This window comes from Vollenhovia emeryi, unplaced genomic scaffold, assembly GCF_000949405.1.
Source record: "Vollenhovia emeryi isolate VEMERY1.0 unplaced genomic scaffold, V.emery_V1.0 DF939127.1, whole genome shotgun sequence".
NCBI lineage: Eukaryota > Metazoa > Arthropoda > Insecta > Hymenoptera > Formicidae > Vollenhovia > Vollenhovia emeryi.
The window spans coordinates 3,103,888-3,119,997 of NW_011967239.1; the positions used below are offsets into that span (position 1 = coordinate 3,103,888).

The window sequence follows — 16,110 nt, forward strand, 5'->3', positions numbered from 1 at the left end:
TGCAAATTTCTAATTTGCACACTTTCAAGAAACATCGAAAAAATTAGATTTCGCTCCTAAACGTTCCTCTATGAGGAAGCAATGTGCAAATTTCTAATTTTTTTAGATTATTTACTGTCTTTCCAAGCTTATACAAACGAGCGAGTTTGCACCTCGGCTATAATTAAACCGTTCGTAAATCGAGCGTAAAAATTAATTATCCTGAACCGCGTATCGCGAGGCTCAATCAAAACGTCCTCGAGCGACGTGGCGATTGTGAAATTCGCAGGATTCCTCGTGCAAGCGAGTTTGGCAATTTGGCAAAATCATATTTTATCTTGGTTATTAATAAACGACAATTGCTTACCTTAGAGTCGAATTTCTGCAGAGCGACATGAAAATAAAGAAACACATAGTTAGTCGAAATTTTATTGGTATTTAAATTAATTTACTATTACATTTTTTCTATAAATCCATGACTTCTTTAAAATCATTGATTAGAAAACTTGTTTTTCCTTATTTCGACATAATTATCTAATATCGTTTATGTACAAAGATTTTAACTGCTTTTTTACCTGCGTAACTGGTCTTTCGAGCTTCGTCTTATCGCGAGGGACATAATCGCCAAAATCGAATTCCTGAGGTTTCTCCAGGACAGCTCTTTCGTAATCTGGAATCTCCGGAAGATCGTAACTTGCTTCCTTCGCCCCCTTGCCTGCCTTCACCTTCTTCACATCGACTTTTTCCGCCTTCTCCGTTTTCTGTGGAGACAAACGATAAACGATATAGAATCAAAGAGACTCGCAAGGAGATAAACACCGTTACGTGTCAAACACGATGTTGGTTTAATCCCTGTACAAATCGCCAATAGCAAGGAAAGATAAGTATCGCGGATAATCTTGTAATTAAAAGTAGAGCATAGAAAAATGTGTGAAGACAGAGAAAATTATTTGAGAGAGAAGATATCGATCTCTCCAGAGAGATCTCTGTGTGTTGTTTTAACATAGTTATTAACATAAGTAGATTAAGTGTAAATCACAGAAGAGTTAGAACACATCGAGTAAAGAATGCAACGTAGAGCTTCGAAATATGCCGCAATATATACATATATGGAGAATATAAATACAGAGAGAAGATAGATTTACAGAGACAACGTTCAATTAATATCATTTGTATTAAGAACATGGAGTGAGAAGTATCTTAGAAATATAGAGAAGTACATATAGAGATAAGAATGCGCACAAATATATTTTGGCGCTGTTTAATAGTGCGAAATTAGAGCTGCTGCGAATTCAAGTTTAGAGAGGAAGTTTAGAGCCACAGAAGAAGAGCGCGAGACATAGAGATTGCGCGGTAAGATCGCGTTGATCCCCTTCAGCGGGGCTACCTTAAGTTCCACCCTGCCCTGTTCAGCCTGCTGAGGCTGTTTTGGATCCTTCGTAACCGGTTTAAGCTGAATCCCCTGAAAGCTTTCGGTTTTTACTTCCTGTTTCGGTGGTAACCGGGATTTCGGTTTGGTCACGGCGGCGTCCTTTGGCTGTATTAATACATCGTTGTTAGAAGAAAAGCTTCGTGAGGTATCAATATGTTCGTTCCGGTACCAGATTTCAACAAGCAAAGGAACGCACCAAAACGCTAATCTAATACTATTAATTCAATAATACTAAATTAAGTCTCTAATTGTAAATAGAATATTAAATTAAATAGTCTAATACTACTCATTTCTACAACTATTTTCGTTATTGCTTCTACATCTACTAAGGATGGTATATTGGACGTTACTGTGAACGATTGTTGATAAATGTGACGAATAAAATTACCTTAAGCTCGACTTTCTCTTGAGTTTTCTTCTCTTCCTCGAGTTGCTGAAACAAATAAAAGTTTGACGTTAGTAACATGTACGTATACATCTCTTTCTTCTTCACAGTCTCATAAAGTATTTTGAAAATATTTGCAAAGAATAAATTAAAATTTTCTCTTCCTCTTGTTAAAATATTAAACTGGACTTAGTACTTAAAAATGCATGTTTATAAATGTGTTTACAATATTGTTAACAAATTAATATTTTTGTAAAAATTGTAATTACCTTGACGGACTTTAGGCTTTTCCTAGTGATCTCTTCTTCTTTCTGTAATGAAACATAAAAATTAAATAATACTATTTCTTGATGAAATTTATATCCTGTTTTAATTTAAATTTATGTAAATGTAAATGTTAGGTAAATATAAATGTTAGATTATCTTTATATCGTTTGTGTGTGTTTTATTAAGTATACCTTGGGTTCTGGTTTAGGCATAAGTTTCTTTGCTGGTTCCTCTTTCTACAAATATCAAAATATCCTTTAATTTAATGCTCAACATATTTTTAAGAATTAGTTTAATTTAAATTAATGTACATTAATTAATTAACTTTATATTAATTAATTATTTAGATTAATTTTTAACGTTTAAATTAATTCGTTATGTTAATTCATGTGTGTGAAATAAGAAGCGATTTTCGTGAAATTTTCTTTTAGAATTGCTTTTAATGTTAATAGTTTTGCTTTTGTTAATTAATTTTATCGAAAGATCTACTGATAACTATATTAGATTATTAATATTATTATTTAAAAAGATAGAATATGCAATTCTCTCGATAACATAAAATACTAAATAATTTTCTAAAGGTTTATATTTTTTAAATTAGTATTCGCATTATTTAGAGCTTGTTAATATTCTTTATGTATTCTAATGGTAGAAATTTCCAATAAAGAAGTTAATCTTGATAAATTTATGTATAATAAGCGTTTAGTATACCTTTAATTCGTCTGGTTTAGGTTTGACTGTTGGTGTTTCCTAAAAATGTACGAGTAATACTTAATAACAGTATTGTATTTATTATATTTTGATCTTCAATATGATATATTGTATGTTTCTGTTAATTTGCACAAGTGTTTCGTTTACCTTAGTTTCCCCTGGTTTAGCCTTAGGCTTTTCTTCAACCTAGAAGCGTTTTCACAATTGTAACACTTATGTTTAAATGTGTATGAATAAAAAATATAAACGTGAATGGTAGACATAATTATGAAAGTGTACCGTATACCTCGCCTTCCCCTGACTTTGTTGAGTACAAAACTAATTCTCTGCTAAATTTTAATTTTTTAAACTATCGATACCTCGAGTTTAATTTTCCATCTAATTTGTTTGTTTCTTATTTTGTTATTTTTATATCAAATGTATGATGTGTATAATGTTGCAAGATAGCATAAGTGTAAATATACCTTCACTTCTTCCGTTTTTGTTTTAGCTTTCGGTTCTTCCTAAAAGTGTACGTAAGTATACATATTAAGCATATTTTAAAAACATATTTAGCTTAGATTTACTTCCCAAATGGGCCAATAAAGTCATAATAACGTCAGTATGATGTTATTATAAATTTTATGTATCCACCTGGGTTTTAAACGACAAACATTTTATGTACCTTTATTTCGCCCGGTTTAGGCTTCACCTTTGGCGTTTCCTGAAAGTGTACGATTGAAAAGTTTTCTTTTTATCACATTTATTTGCAATAGTCAATGCATTTGTTTATGTTAACCGCGAGCTAGGCTTGTATAAGTATGTATTAGTGCAAGATAATGCAGATTTAAGTGTACCTTTACTTCCTCTGGTTTAGGTTTGGTTTTTGGTTCCACCTAAAAGTGCATGTGTAAATTTGAGTGTTAATATCTTATTTTTCGTGTCAATAGGCTGTGATATACTTAAACCGATTATTAAATTTAGTAGTAAAATGTGATACAAAAAGTGTTTTTTTTTGTGTACCTTCGGTTCGTCTGGTTTAGGCTTGGCTTCCTAAAAGTGTACGAGTGTTTAATAGTGTTCTCCATTTGTCAGCTTTTTTATTTTATTGTACTCTCTGTTACTTGTGCAAGTGTATATTGTTGCAAGATATATGTATATACATATATGTATATGTGTGTGTGAATGTACCTTTACTTCCTCTGCTTTGGGTTTGGCTTTCGGTTCCACCTAAAAATGTTTAAAATGTTTGAATGTAAACGTAAATGTCTTAATTTACACTTTTACGACAGATAGTTAATGCAGCTGGTGCTCATTTTTCAAATATGGCGTGGAATTAGAAAAGAGCATTATATTGTATGTATTATGCTTTAATAGTTGCTCTATTTTAGCTTTATTTAGCTGTAGTTTAGTTGTAAATGTCAGTGTTAATCGCGAGCGAAGAAATTGTTAAGTGTCGAAATACTAAGTGTAATTGTTTTATATACCTTCGCCTCTTCCGGTTTAGGCTTAGCTTCCCCCTAAAATGTAGTAATAATGTTTTTAAAACTCGAGTCTTTTTTAAATATAAATTTTACGTTTTATCCTACGACAGCTAAATGTAATTATAAAAAAATAAAATATTTAAATCTTATTTTAAATTTTGTGTATGTGTTTATAATTGTGCTTTTGTGTACCTTCGGTGTTTCCGGTTTTTCGAGAGTTTTCGGTTTCGTAGTCGGTTCCACTTTCTAGAAAATTTTTATTTAGACATTATAAGATTTATATGTGGCAAACGTGTATTTCTGTTATAAAAAATGCGTAAACCGTATAAAAGACATAAATAGTCAAGATAAATATATTATAACTAATAAATATATATACATATATAAAATTACATGTATCATTCTATTTTCTATTTTGCAACATAATATAGCATTAGAAATTTTGCACATTAATGTTAGTAACAATTTAAAGCATATAGCAATGCAGCTATTAACAATAAATATCTATAATTAGTATGCACAAATAATCATATATGGCTTTATTCCCTGCACAGAAATATAAAACTTATCCTTCATATATTGTATTTATAATTGTGAAATGTATCTTTAATATGTAACCATGTACCTTAGATTCATCTGCGGATTTAGGTTTCTTCTTCTTTGGTTTCAATACTGGTTCTTGATCCTAGACAATATTTATAATTAACAAAAGTATAAATGTTTTAAAGAAGAGCAAGAAGAAGAGAAGTAGTAAGAGAAGAGAAACGGTTATCGTGAAGAGATAATAGAAGAAACTGCGCCATAACAACAATTCATTCAACGAGGGATGTCAATGCAAAGATGCAATAGACAGCTTCGAAGATTATATAGCGTAGAGAAGATGAAAAATCGGAGATTACATGTGCAGAAAGAATGAAGAGTTATCGAAGATTATGCGACCGGATAAGTAAAAAGAGTCATCAAGGATTAACACCGAGAAAAGGAAGATCACTTTTATACCTCGGACCCTTCCATTGATTTAGTCGACGACCTACGTCTAGTGGACACCTTTTTCTACAATTGCATAAAAATGTGATAAAATAATTGCTCTCAAAAGAGAGTATGTCTTGTGAAAGTATGTCTTGTGTATGTATAAAATATAATTTTTGCCACTTTATTGTACCTTGGGTACTTCTTCCTTGTCAAGTGTAGAATTAGTATCTTTGCTCTAAAATAAAAAAATTAAGGAAATATTATCGTGTATCATGTGTATTTGAATGCGTGCTATTGTGTGTGTGTGACAATGTACCTTGGCCTCTTTAAGTTTGATTTCGGCTACTTCGTGTGCGGGTACGTCGCCCTCCTAAAAAGATTTAAGGATGAAATCTACCCGAAAAGCTCATTTCTTTCGCAAACGGATAAGAAACATAAATGAAGTAAAAGCGTTTCATGTAGGTGTTATGAAATATACTTAATTTAAGTATTAAAAGCATGTAAAAGTAATATCTAAATATTAACAATTAATATATTTATCAATTGATATAAGTGTAGTTTTAAGTGTCGATTATTATGATGAGTGTAAAAATGTATACCCTGGACTCTTTGGGTTTGTTTACGCTGTCCTTAGGTTTAGATGCAAATTTAGAAGTGGGTACGGGTGTAGATTCCTGCGAGATAAATTAAAAAAACCCTCGTATAACTAATAAATATATCATTTCCAGATAATTGCTTATAAATATGTATACCTCGACGTTGTCCCCGATTTTATACGGCGTAACTTTGGAAGCTCGCGAGTCCTAAAATGTACCGATAAATTACGATTCGCGTTGTAAATAACAAAATTAGAAATGGTAAATGCAGTGTCAAGCGCATTTACCTCCAATTTTCTAATAGGTTTAGGCGCGTCGTCTTCGGTTCTCGAAGCCCAGATATCCTACGGTCGTACATTATTCCATTACATTAATCAAAATATAATATGATATGATAAAAAAATATACTGCATTCTGTATGTATCCTGTACCTCAATATCATCGTCAGATTCGTACGTTTGTGGTTTAACGGTAGGTAACAAAATGTCCTAAAAAAATTAACGATAAATAATGCTGTCCTTAATACGCATATTTTTAGTTAAACAATATTTCTTCCTAATAATCTGTCTCATCATACAAGCGTGTATGTAGTATATGTGTGCGTGTACCTTATCGATTGTGACAGAATTTGGTTTGCGCTCGATGGATTTTGGTGCCAATATGTCCTAAAACAATATATCAATGTAAAAATAAACAAAATAATAAGTTTTGCTGTCCACTATTATAAGTATTGTCTAACTAACATAATTATAGTGTGTGTAGTAAGTTTTGACATCTCGATCGAGTAGAGGTTTGTGTGATATGTTTGTGGACATGGCATCCTAAAATAACGGTATATTTTATCAAACTGTTTTGTGCAGTTTGATGTATGAGTGTATAAAAATGTGAATTGTATGAAATGAAGTGGAGTGGAATAAAGCGAAGCATTTATACTCGTGTACCTCATGATATGAGACGTGTTTATCATCGTATCCTCTCGATTTCGGTGCCAATTTGTCCTAAAATTTTAAGCGTATTATTAACGCATTCTATACATATGTAGCTATTGTAGTTTTTTTTAACTAAAAAGTATAATTTTGCATTTATTTCGCGTGTATTTTGTTTAACTTTAAATATAATTTCCTTAAACTATAAATTTTGTTGGCTTCTATCGATTTGCTATCGAACAGTATTCTTTCATTGAGATCGATGATGTAAATGGATAAAACTAAATTATTTTTTAAATCATAAGTGTGCGAATATTATCTGCCTCGTCTATAATCTACCTCGTTATTTTGCGTGGACTTGATATCACGCGTTTTTGTTTTGTCCAAAGATATTTTATCTGCTTCCGTTTGATCATCTTTAGACACGCGTCTCTTAGCCTTAATTACCGGTGTATCCTATAATAACGATTCTCTAAAGTTATCCATTATTTTACAAATTTATTTAAGTATATCACATAATGTGTACCTCATCTGTTTTGTGTGATCTGTTTTCACGTTCCCTCTGCTTGGATGAAATATCCTAAAAGTGTCAGCGTTAAAAAAAAGTAAGTAAAATAATTACACGGCCGAATGTATATGTTATATGTAACGTGTACCTCGATTTCTTCGACAGATTGACGACGGGGTGATTTAACTTTAGGTTTCGGTAAGTCCTAAAATTATATTGCACATTTAGAACTTTATATACCCTCCCATTTATACAAAATTTATACTAATCATATGCAGTTCTTATGGAGGAAAGTCCTCTATTATAAAATAAGTTTCTAATATGAAATAGTAGGGTTTTAACACCCAAATTCAATCACAAATCTTTTTTCGTAACGATTTCATAATCTAAAAATAAATTTCCGCTAAACAGATTTCGTTCCAAGGGCAATAAATTCATGGTGGAATCAACTGACGATGCCTATTAATTTAATAGCAATTCCGCTATCCCATATTAGAATTCTATCTCATAATAAGGGACCTCTATGTGTAATATTAATTTGCATACTTTGCCATATATGTTAGAATCAATGATACGTTCTTTTGGCTTGGTCGACCAAACGTCCTACAATATTAATATTAAAAAAATAGAATACATAAAAATATGTATTTGCAATCACGATATACATATGTGTGATGTGTTATATACCTCGATTTGTTCGTCAGACTTGTGTGGGTGTATTTTGTGAGTGGGTGTGTCCTGTAGATGTGTTTTATCTTTTGACACTTCGTCAGGTTTTTGTATTTTAGCTGTGGGTGTGTCACGTAGAGGTGTCTTATCTTTTGGCACCTCATCAGGTTTGTGTAGTTTTTGTGTTTTAACCGTGGGTGTATCATGTAAAAGTGTCTTATCTTTTGGCACGTCCTAAAATATTATTAAAAATGTCATTATTACTTTCGATTCCATTTAATTTAATTATATACACGTGATAATTAAGAATTATATTCACGTACTTTGTCATATTTCTTAGACTCTACATCTTTTCTCGGCTTAGTCGACCAAATATCCTAGAAAAAGTTATATTTCGAAAGTACGTAATGTATGTTGTGCAAATTATGCAAGAGTATACGTTATATATTGTACCTCAATTTCTTCTCGCGAATGTATCTTATGTGCAGGAGTGTCACGAGAAAAGATCTTATCTTTTGCAATATCGCCGGATTTATGTGGAAGTATTTTACTCGTAGGTGTATCGCGCAAACAAATTTTCTCTTTCGGAGTATCCTAAATATAACATATTTAGTTTCATAATCTTTTCTAAAAAAAATTCCAGAGTTCGCAAATAATATTAATATTATAATTTAAATATGAACGCATACTTTTTCATGCTTTTTGGAATCACTATCGTGTTCTTTACTCGCCCAAATGTCCTAAAAAAATTGACATATTAAAAGTGTATAACTTGTGTCTCACAATAACGTTATGTGTATACCTCAATTCCTTCGTCAGATTTCTGCGGATGTATTTTATGTGTTGGCGTGTCACGAGAAAGTGTTTTATCTTTTGCAGTATCGTCGGATTTACGCGATGGTACTTTACTCATAGATATGTCATGTGGTTTCTCCTCTTTCAGAACACCCTAAAATTATATTTTTATATTTTGAATTTTACAATCTAAGACTTTACAATTCTAAAGAAAATGGAACTATATGCGAATATGCATGCATGAATTTAATTTATACGCATACTTTGTCAAGCGTTTTGGAGTCGGTATCATGTTCTTTACTTGCCCAAATATCCTAAAAAAGGTTTATATATTTAACGTATGTAATTTATGCCTAGCTTGTATGCAACAGTAAAGTTCCCTATACCTCAACCTCTTCATCTGATTTCGGTGGATGCGTTTTATATGTCGGTGTATCGTGAGAAAGTGTCTTATCTATTGAAAGGTCGTCGGATTTGTGTGAAACTTTACTCGCAGATGCATCACGCAAATATTTTTTCTCTTTCGGAACATCCTAAAATAATATATTTGAAATTTTACGATCTCTTCTAAAGAGACTTGCGCGAATTATTTACGAGTAATGCGTGTGTAATTTAAATGTATTCGCGCATACTTTGTCATGTTTCTTGGAGTCACTATCGCGTTTCTTACTGGCCCAAATATCCTAAAAAGATTGACGATTTAAAGATATGCTACTTGTACCTAGCCAGCTACAATAAATGCTCTATACCTCAATCTCTTCGTCGGATTTCTGCGGATGTGTCTTATTTGCGGCTGTGTCGTGCAGTAATGTTTTATCTTTCGGTTTATCTTCGTCTGATTTTTTACGTGTGTGTGTTGGTTTGTGTGTCTTATCTGACGACGTATCCTAAAATAAATAAAAAAAATATTACGGTTGAAATATGGTCTTTCTAAAATTGAAGGGTGTATACTTTTGCGTAGTATATTCGCATACTCTATGATATGGCGCAGATTCATTATCACGTTCTCCCGGATTGTGAATGCTCCAAGCGTCCTAAAATTAATGGCGTCGATAAAATTTGTAACGTTCTCAAAATTTAGCCGTCGTTGTGCATAACTAACATGTATGCAATGTAATTGTCTGTATACCTCAAGTTCATCGTCCGAATCGCGCACGCGTGGCTTAATTGCAGCTTGAGGTGTAGCCTAAAAGATTTATTTTTGCGTAATTCCTTTTCTCGTAAGTATCATAAAAATATTTTTCCACTTTCACGTGGACAACATTTTTCAAATATATGGCGCGAGATACCTTCGGTTTATGGCCGGTTTCACGCACGGACGAAGTTACACTGGACTTCGCGGTTTCCTACAATATTTTATATGTCTATATCGCGTGTCTTAAGACGCATAAATGTAATAATAAATGCGTCACGTACCTCGTAATGTCTTACTAATTTACTATCGCGTTTTGTCGGTTTAGACGGCCATATGTCCTAAAATTAAGTGTAACGTGTATGCTAGTGAACGACGTACGATTGAAAGTAATATTGTGTTGTTATGTACCTGAATATCTTCGTCGAGTTTGTGTGTGTGTTGCTTGATCTTCGCTGTGAGTGTGTTCTAAAAAATATTCACACATTTTGTTACAAAGTATAATTAAAAGAAAAATAATGTAAAATAAAATAATCAGAGCAATTAAAATGTGTGAGTGTACCTCGTCCTCAATCGCTCGCGGAATGGCTTTTAGCCTGAATGCGGGTATATCCTGCAATGACGCGAGATACATGTTCTTCGATGTTTTTCCTCATATACAAAATCTAACGTAACACGAATCTCGAACCTCGATTTTAATCGAACAAAAATATCTTAATACCTATTATTTTTATTCCTATAACAATTTTATAGTTCAACTTAAAATTGTGATTCTCTTTTTATTGTAAAATTATTTGCACATTGAAAGCTTCAAAAATCAAATCTACGAATAAAATTATTTTCAAAGACTACTTGGAAAATAATAAAAGACAAAATACAATTAACACAAGCTACTTTGGCAAGCAATGAAATTACATCAAGCTATTAACACAAAATAACTGGTTTCTATAATAAATTATAAAAACTCCTTCTTACGTCGACTTCGAGAAGGTGACAATTCACTCATACTTAGTTTGTTCTTCCAAAAATTATAATTAACAACTAATCAATTAATCGACAACGAAATTTGTTGTTAGCACATTGTATAACCGATTAAAAACGGTAACATGTTCTTTTTTACCTTTTCGGTCGTCTTCTTCTTTTCTATGATAGAAGATCGTCTGCTTTCTACCTTGACCTCTTCTTCGGTCTAAGATAGATAAAATATAATAACATAAATTAAAATTCAGTTGTCATAAGCTTTCAAATTTATAACTAATATTTCTCAACAAAATTTTTAATTTAAAACAGGATTCATTAAAGTAAACTTGAAATTGTAATATAATTAAATTTCCTTACGTAATAATTTATGTTATTTTATTCTAGCCAATAAATTTAAATGCCTTTTTCAGATAATAGCAATTTTATAAAATTGTTTGTAATTGTTCTTGGCAATGTCTGTGTGTAAAATGTATAAATGTATGTATATGTACGTGTACCTTCTGTATAGAAAGACGTCGTGGTGACACGGTGCCATCATCCATTATCTGTACGATGATAGTAAAATAAATCAAAATAATTTCACATAATATTTGTAATGGCATAGAATCAATGTTGCGGGACCGTAGCTGTCAAACGGAATTTAATATTATATAATAGCCTACACACCTTTTCTTCAGTCTTGATAAGCGAGCTGCGACGACTCTCTGTCCTAAGTTCTTCCACCTGAGATATGAAAATTTATATATGAAATCTATTTTCCTGTGATTATTAAAAAAATGTATAATATATCATTCAATAGTTACCCTGCTGACTGATTCCTTGCGACTCGCCACAGTTTTTTCGAGTTTAGGCGTGGATTCTCGAGATACCTACACATAAATAATATTAAATAATTAAAACTCAAATCAATTTGCAATATGTAGAATAGAAATATACTACATTAATATGAAAAATAAAATGTTAAAATAGAAAAAGTGAATTATGCACACCTCTTTAGATTCGGGCTCTTTCTTCTTTACAATCTTTTTCTGGAAAAAAAGAAATTAAGATTTGAAGATAAAAAAGGAAAATAGATTTTTAACAGATAAATTAAGCTTGTGCAAATAATTGCGCTTACCTTCTCTTCTTCTTTCTTGTCTTCAATTTTCTCAGCGGGTTTCTTCTACAAATTAAAAGAAAAATATAGAAAATATTGAGATATAAAATTAAGTATATAATTACTAAATGTTTGTCACATAATTTTAATTACAATACTTAATAAGAACTACATCTTACATTCTTACCTTAATAGATTTCCTCTCTTCAACATTATTCACGATTTCTTCGTCTTTCTACATACGTATGAAAATTAAGTAATATTAGTGAAAGTACTTTCTCGGTTTAATTTGAAATACACAGTAATCAGAAATACAGTACGAATATAATTTAAGATAACATTTAAGTTTACATTTAATCAGGAATAAGTATCTTCAATTCCTTTCGCAAAAGGTTTCATGCACAAACATACGAAACATAAAACACACACAAAGAAAAAGTCTAGCATGCAAAAATTCGAAAAGCGAAACAAAGAATTAAACTTTGAAGCAGGATTGGATAGATTTTAAGGAACCAGCTTCTAGGACTCGGAAAGAAATATGGTATCTGAAAAAGCTCTTGGAAGATTTGCGTTTCTTAAATGAAGGAAAGTTAATCAAGGCGGTTGCTTAATAGCGTGCGCATGAGATCGTTCGAAGAAACTTAGCGGATAAGCCGAGATTAAGTGGATGCTGCGAAAAATAAAATAGTATAAGCAAAATATGGCGCAAAAACGGCAAATATCAATCGCATAAAGACAATTTTGCGGTGGTAAGATAAGATTTCATACCGAAAGAAAACTGAAACAATTTCCTGCGGGTTATGCGAAACATATGTTGTTTCGCATCGGCCAAAATATTTCGCCAAAGCCTCAAGCTTCAGAGCACAGTGGTATTTGTTCGAGCGGATCAAAGTTATTTTTCGAGCGCATTACATTACCGAAATCTGACCGTTTGGTATTGATGCTCACCTGTAAGATCTCCATCTTCTGAAACAGAAAACATCAGGGCCTTGACTTTTCTTTCGCATATCTTACACATCAAAGTTAGAATTGTTTCTTTACAAGCATAATTAATGTCGTTTATATAATTTATATATTTAACTATATGTATACGCTATCATCTACTGGGAATATGCGTTCAATGTAATAAGCTTCTGTACACATTGTGTAATACACAGTACACACATAAATCTCAAGATTGTAACACAAATGAAAAAAAGATGCAAGCAAGACAACGGCGGGGATAACAAATAAGAAGGCACAGATGATAAATAATTATTATCACGGTGTGACGTGTTCTGATCATAGTGTACTGTTTTCTTTCATAAGAAGTTGCACTTGATCCTTTTCTTAAAAAATTAAAAAGAAATAATTATATCTCATACCTTCCCAATCCCTGGTTTGTCGATACCGTTCGGTTTCAAATCGGGTTTATCCTTGAAAATAACAAGAAACAAAATGATTTATCCTACAAAGACATGATTGTAATAACTTGAAAAAGGAGAGAAAAGAATTAGTTTAATTAGCATGAAAGTCTAGTTATATTATAATAAATAAATTGTAAAAATAGTAATATGTAAAAAAATGTTGTTTTAAAGTAATTAAAAATAAGATCATTTATGCATTAATGCATTAATATATTGTTATTAAGTTATTACCAACTAAGTATAACAATTTAAATTGACGAGAGATGAACTCTATGTATTAGGGTTGACATATGTTTGTGTATGTGTGTACCTCGACGCGAGAAATGATTTCAGAATCCAATTCCTCAAGAATGGCTTCCGTGCTGATAATGCTGGACTCAATTACACTCACCACTTCTTCCTCCTCCTCCACCTCTTCCTCCTCATATTCTTCTGATCCCTCACCGTCATTGTCGCTCCACATTGAACTTATTACCTTATATATCGAGATATAATTTTTCAACAATATGCCAATTGTCGCGTCGAGGAGTTAAAAGATCAATCGTTTTGGCGAATTATATAGTAGATGCTTTTAATGTGAATTATTCAATATTTCATATTAATTTACTCGTACATCGATAATTAATCGATATAATAAATGATTATTTAAAACTAAAATTCTTTTCTTTTCTCTTTCTCCTGATATATTGCTCTCTTTTTAACATCAATTATTATTTTTCGATAATTACAATAAATTACAATAAACATAAGTGTAAAAGAGCATATTGTAATAAATTCTGCAAAACGACTAATCTTCCTGTATCTGTATCAAGTTGTACGTGTGAGAGTATCTTGTTAATCACAAGAGGTGTAACAGAAGGCACAGGGGAGCAACAGAAAACGGTTGAAAAGTAAATAAAATTTTGATTAATTCTTTCATCTCGGCGGCTACCTTCTTTTCGTCTTTCTTTTCCTCCTTCTTTTCTTCGACCTTTTTCTCCACCTTCTTCTCTTCCTTCTTCTCCTCTTTCTTTTCCTCTTCTTTCTTCTCCTCTTTCTTCTCGACTTTCTTCTTCTTCTTTTCTTCTTCCTCCTCGTCCTTTTTCTTTTCCTCTTTCTTCTGTAATTTAATAAGGGGATTGCATGCAACATTGGGGAACGTATCACATTCACAAGTAATCTTCAAATTTATCAAGGAAACAATGATTTAATCACAAGATATTCATAGGTGACCAACATGCTAATTTTTTAACGAGATATTTGGGTCAATTTATGATTATTAGACGTATAACATTTTAAATTTACATAAAGAAAAGGAGTGACAATCTAAATCCAATGTGTCAATTTTTTATGGAAGTACAAATTCCTTACAATATGTTGGAATATAAATATATACAAAGAAATAGAGAAAGTTACTAACAAAAGAAACTTGCATCCACGTATCGATGATAATCTGTAAAGCATATGAAATACAATTTCCTACCTTAACGACGAGACGGGCCGATGACTCGTCTTGGCCGTATTCGTTGCTCACGACGACTTTATATGTTCCCGATAATTCTGTCGATGCTGAAGTAATGGTCAATTTCATATCCAGACCATTGAAGGAGATCATAATATCTTTTGACGCTTTGACGACCGTTGAATCTCTATAATCATATTACAATTATTATTGAAATTATTAAATGACATAAAATTATTATTAAGTCATAAAAATCTGTACAATTTAATAAAATAATATATAATGTAATATAAGAAAGAGTATTTTTAAAAATATGATTGCCAGCTAAGACAAATTGTTTCAAATATTATGCAATTTTTATCAAAACACAATTTTTATATTAAACACATACCTAGTCCACGTTATAGTGACTTTTCGATCTTGCGTTGCGAGAGTGGCGATGAGCTCGACCGTCTTGCCTTCCTCGACAGTCTTGGAAGTAGAAATTAGCACACAACAATTAATTCATGTAAGAAACTTTGTTTGAACAATATTGTCTTTTTATCAAGAAGAATGTTAAAACAAAAAGCGCTGAATTTTGAGTACCAATAAAAAATACTCACAATTGATTTGAGGCCGGTAACAATTTTTGGTTTTTCTCCTTTCTCCTCTGGAATTTCCGTCACTTCCACCACTTGCGACGTGGCTTCGCCCTTATCGTTGCGGGCCACCAATTTGTACGTGCCTTTGTCTGTCGCCGACATTTGTTCGATTTCGAGTTTCACGGCGAATTCACCCTTTTTAAGAAAAATCAATCGATCAAAATTCATATAATTTTTTAAATAATAATTACGTAATAATTACTAAATAATGTTAAATTGCTACTTTTTTTACAGTTACACAATATATCGATAACAATAAATGAAAGAGAAAATTCTGTTCTAACTCTTCTGTTAAGAATTTTGAATTCTAAACATTTCTTTTCAATACCAATGTCTTTTGATACAAAATCAAGTTTTATCGTACAGAACTCACTTCTTTGACTTGCTCGACATGTAACTTGTGTCTATTATCTTCTTTAACAGCCTGAGTTTCCTTGAACCATGTGCAGTCGGGCGCAAATTGAGAGAGAACGTGACATTCGATCACAACTGTTTTCTTCTTGACGATCTTCACCACCTTTGGTTTCTCCTTAATTACAGGTATAACTAAAATCACAATCGGAAAATTGATTACTATTTTACTCTATCTTTAAAATTATCTTTTACATAATCTGTGTAAAAAATAATATTACATGTTATTTTAAAAACTTATTGTTCAGAATTAAAAATTTTGATTTATTATATTCTAACAAATATAACTGCAAATCAAT

At 31.7% G+C, this 16,110-nt stretch overlaps 1 protein-coding gene across 50 annotated transcripts in view; it reads right to left on the bottom strand.

Annotated features, from left to right (window-relative positions):
* LOC105568896 (twitchin) overlaps positions 1 to 16,110 on the bottom strand; it is a 90,652-nt gene that overhangs the window by 54,049 nt on the left and 20,493 nt on the right. For 12 of the 50 annotated variants that reach the window (XM_012024946.1, XM_012024944.1, XM_012024929.1 and 9 more), the window contains 60 exons: positions 15,774 to 15,946; positions 15,362 to 15,535; positions 15,151 to 15,230; positions 14,781 to 14,946; positions 14,250 to 14,417; positions 13,629 to 13,793; positions 13,277 to 13,327; positions 12,861 to 12,878; positions 12,100 to 12,147; positions 11,934 to 11,978; positions 11,806 to 11,844; positions 11,620 to 11,685; positions 11,483 to 11,539; positions 11,314 to 11,361; positions 10,956 to 11,024; positions 10,398 to 10,448; positions 10,247 to 10,303; positions 10,120 to 10,176; positions 9,993 to 10,049; positions 9,833 to 9,889; positions 9,678 to 9,737; positions 9,453 to 9,590; positions 9,336 to 9,386; positions 9,090 to 9,236; positions 8,967 to 9,017; positions 8,711 to 8,857; positions 8,598 to 8,648; positions 8,362 to 8,502; positions 8,232 to 8,285; positions 7,927 to 8,142; positions 7,786 to 7,842; positions 7,388 to 7,444; positions 7,258 to 7,311; positions 7,071 to 7,187; positions 6,747 to 6,803; positions 6,549 to 6,626; positions 6,414 to 6,470; positions 6,237 to 6,293; positions 6,093 to 6,149; positions 5,962 to 6,012; positions 5,809 to 5,883; positions 5,526 to 5,579; positions 5,400 to 5,444; positions 5,237 to 5,290; positions 4,863 to 4,922; positions 4,430 to 4,483; positions 4,241 to 4,273; positions 3,945 to 3,983; positions 3,777 to 3,806; positions 3,611 to 3,649; positions 3,439 to 3,477; positions 3,239 to 3,277; positions 2,922 to 2,960; positions 2,775 to 2,813; positions 2,255 to 2,299; positions 2,066 to 2,107; positions 1,800 to 1,844; positions 1,367 to 1,516; positions 555 to 740; positions 347 to 361 (listed from right to left, as the gene is read on the bottom strand). In XM_012024946.1, the coding sequence (XP_011880336.1) occupies positions 347 to 361; positions 555 to 740; positions 1,367 to 1,516; positions 1,800 to 1,844; positions 2,066 to 2,107; positions 2,255 to 2,299; positions 2,775 to 2,813; positions 2,922 to 2,960; positions 3,239 to 3,277; positions 3,439 to 3,477; positions 3,611 to 3,649; positions 3,777 to 3,806; positions 3,945 to 3,983; positions 4,241 to 4,273; positions 4,430 to 4,483; positions 4,863 to 4,922; positions 5,237 to 5,290; positions 5,400 to 5,444; positions 5,526 to 5,579; positions 5,809 to 5,883; positions 5,962 to 6,012; positions 6,093 to 6,149; positions 6,237 to 6,293; positions 6,414 to 6,470; positions 6,549 to 6,626; positions 6,747 to 6,803; positions 7,071 to 7,187; positions 7,258 to 7,311; positions 7,388 to 7,444; positions 7,786 to 7,842; positions 7,927 to 8,142; positions 8,232 to 8,285; positions 8,362 to 8,502; positions 8,598 to 8,648; positions 8,711 to 8,857; positions 8,967 to 9,017; positions 9,090 to 9,236; positions 9,336 to 9,386; positions 9,453 to 9,590; positions 9,678 to 9,737; positions 9,833 to 9,889; positions 9,993 to 10,049; positions 10,120 to 10,176; positions 10,247 to 10,303; positions 10,398 to 10,448; positions 10,956 to 11,024; positions 11,314 to 11,361; positions 11,483 to 11,539; positions 11,620 to 11,685; positions 11,806 to 11,844; positions 11,934 to 11,978; positions 12,100 to 12,147; positions 12,861 to 12,878; positions 13,277 to 13,327; positions 13,629 to 13,793; positions 14,250 to 14,417; positions 14,781 to 14,946; positions 15,151 to 15,230; positions 15,362 to 15,535; positions 15,774 to 15,946 (4,466 nt within the window). The remainder of the gene's footprint in view (positions 1 to 346; positions 362 to 554; positions 741 to 1,366; positions 1,517 to 1,799; positions 1,845 to 2,065; positions 2,108 to 2,254; positions 2,300 to 2,774; positions 2,814 to 2,921; positions 2,961 to 3,238; positions 3,278 to 3,438; positions 3,478 to 3,610; positions 3,650 to 3,776; positions 3,807 to 3,944; positions 3,984 to 4,240; positions 4,274 to 4,429; positions 4,484 to 4,862; positions 4,923 to 5,236; positions 5,291 to 5,399; positions 5,445 to 5,525; positions 5,580 to 5,808; positions 5,884 to 5,961; positions 6,013 to 6,092; positions 6,150 to 6,236; positions 6,294 to 6,413; positions 6,471 to 6,548; positions 6,627 to 6,746; positions 6,804 to 7,070; positions 7,188 to 7,257; positions 7,312 to 7,387; positions 7,445 to 7,785; positions 7,843 to 7,926; positions 8,143 to 8,231; positions 8,286 to 8,361; positions 8,503 to 8,597; positions 8,649 to 8,710; positions 8,858 to 8,966; positions 9,018 to 9,089; positions 9,237 to 9,335; positions 9,387 to 9,452; positions 9,591 to 9,677; positions 9,738 to 9,832; positions 9,890 to 9,992; positions 10,050 to 10,119; positions 10,177 to 10,246; positions 10,304 to 10,397; positions 10,449 to 10,955; positions 11,025 to 11,313; positions 11,362 to 11,482; positions 11,540 to 11,619; positions 11,686 to 11,805; positions 11,845 to 11,933; positions 11,979 to 12,099; positions 12,148 to 12,860; positions 12,879 to 13,276; positions 13,328 to 13,628; positions 13,794 to 14,249; positions 14,418 to 14,780; positions 14,947 to 15,150; positions 15,231 to 15,361; positions 15,536 to 15,773; positions 15,947 to 16,110) is intronic. The other 38 variants (XM_012024934.1, XM_012024920.1, XM_012024921.1 and 35 more) reach the window with 38 other exon arrangements.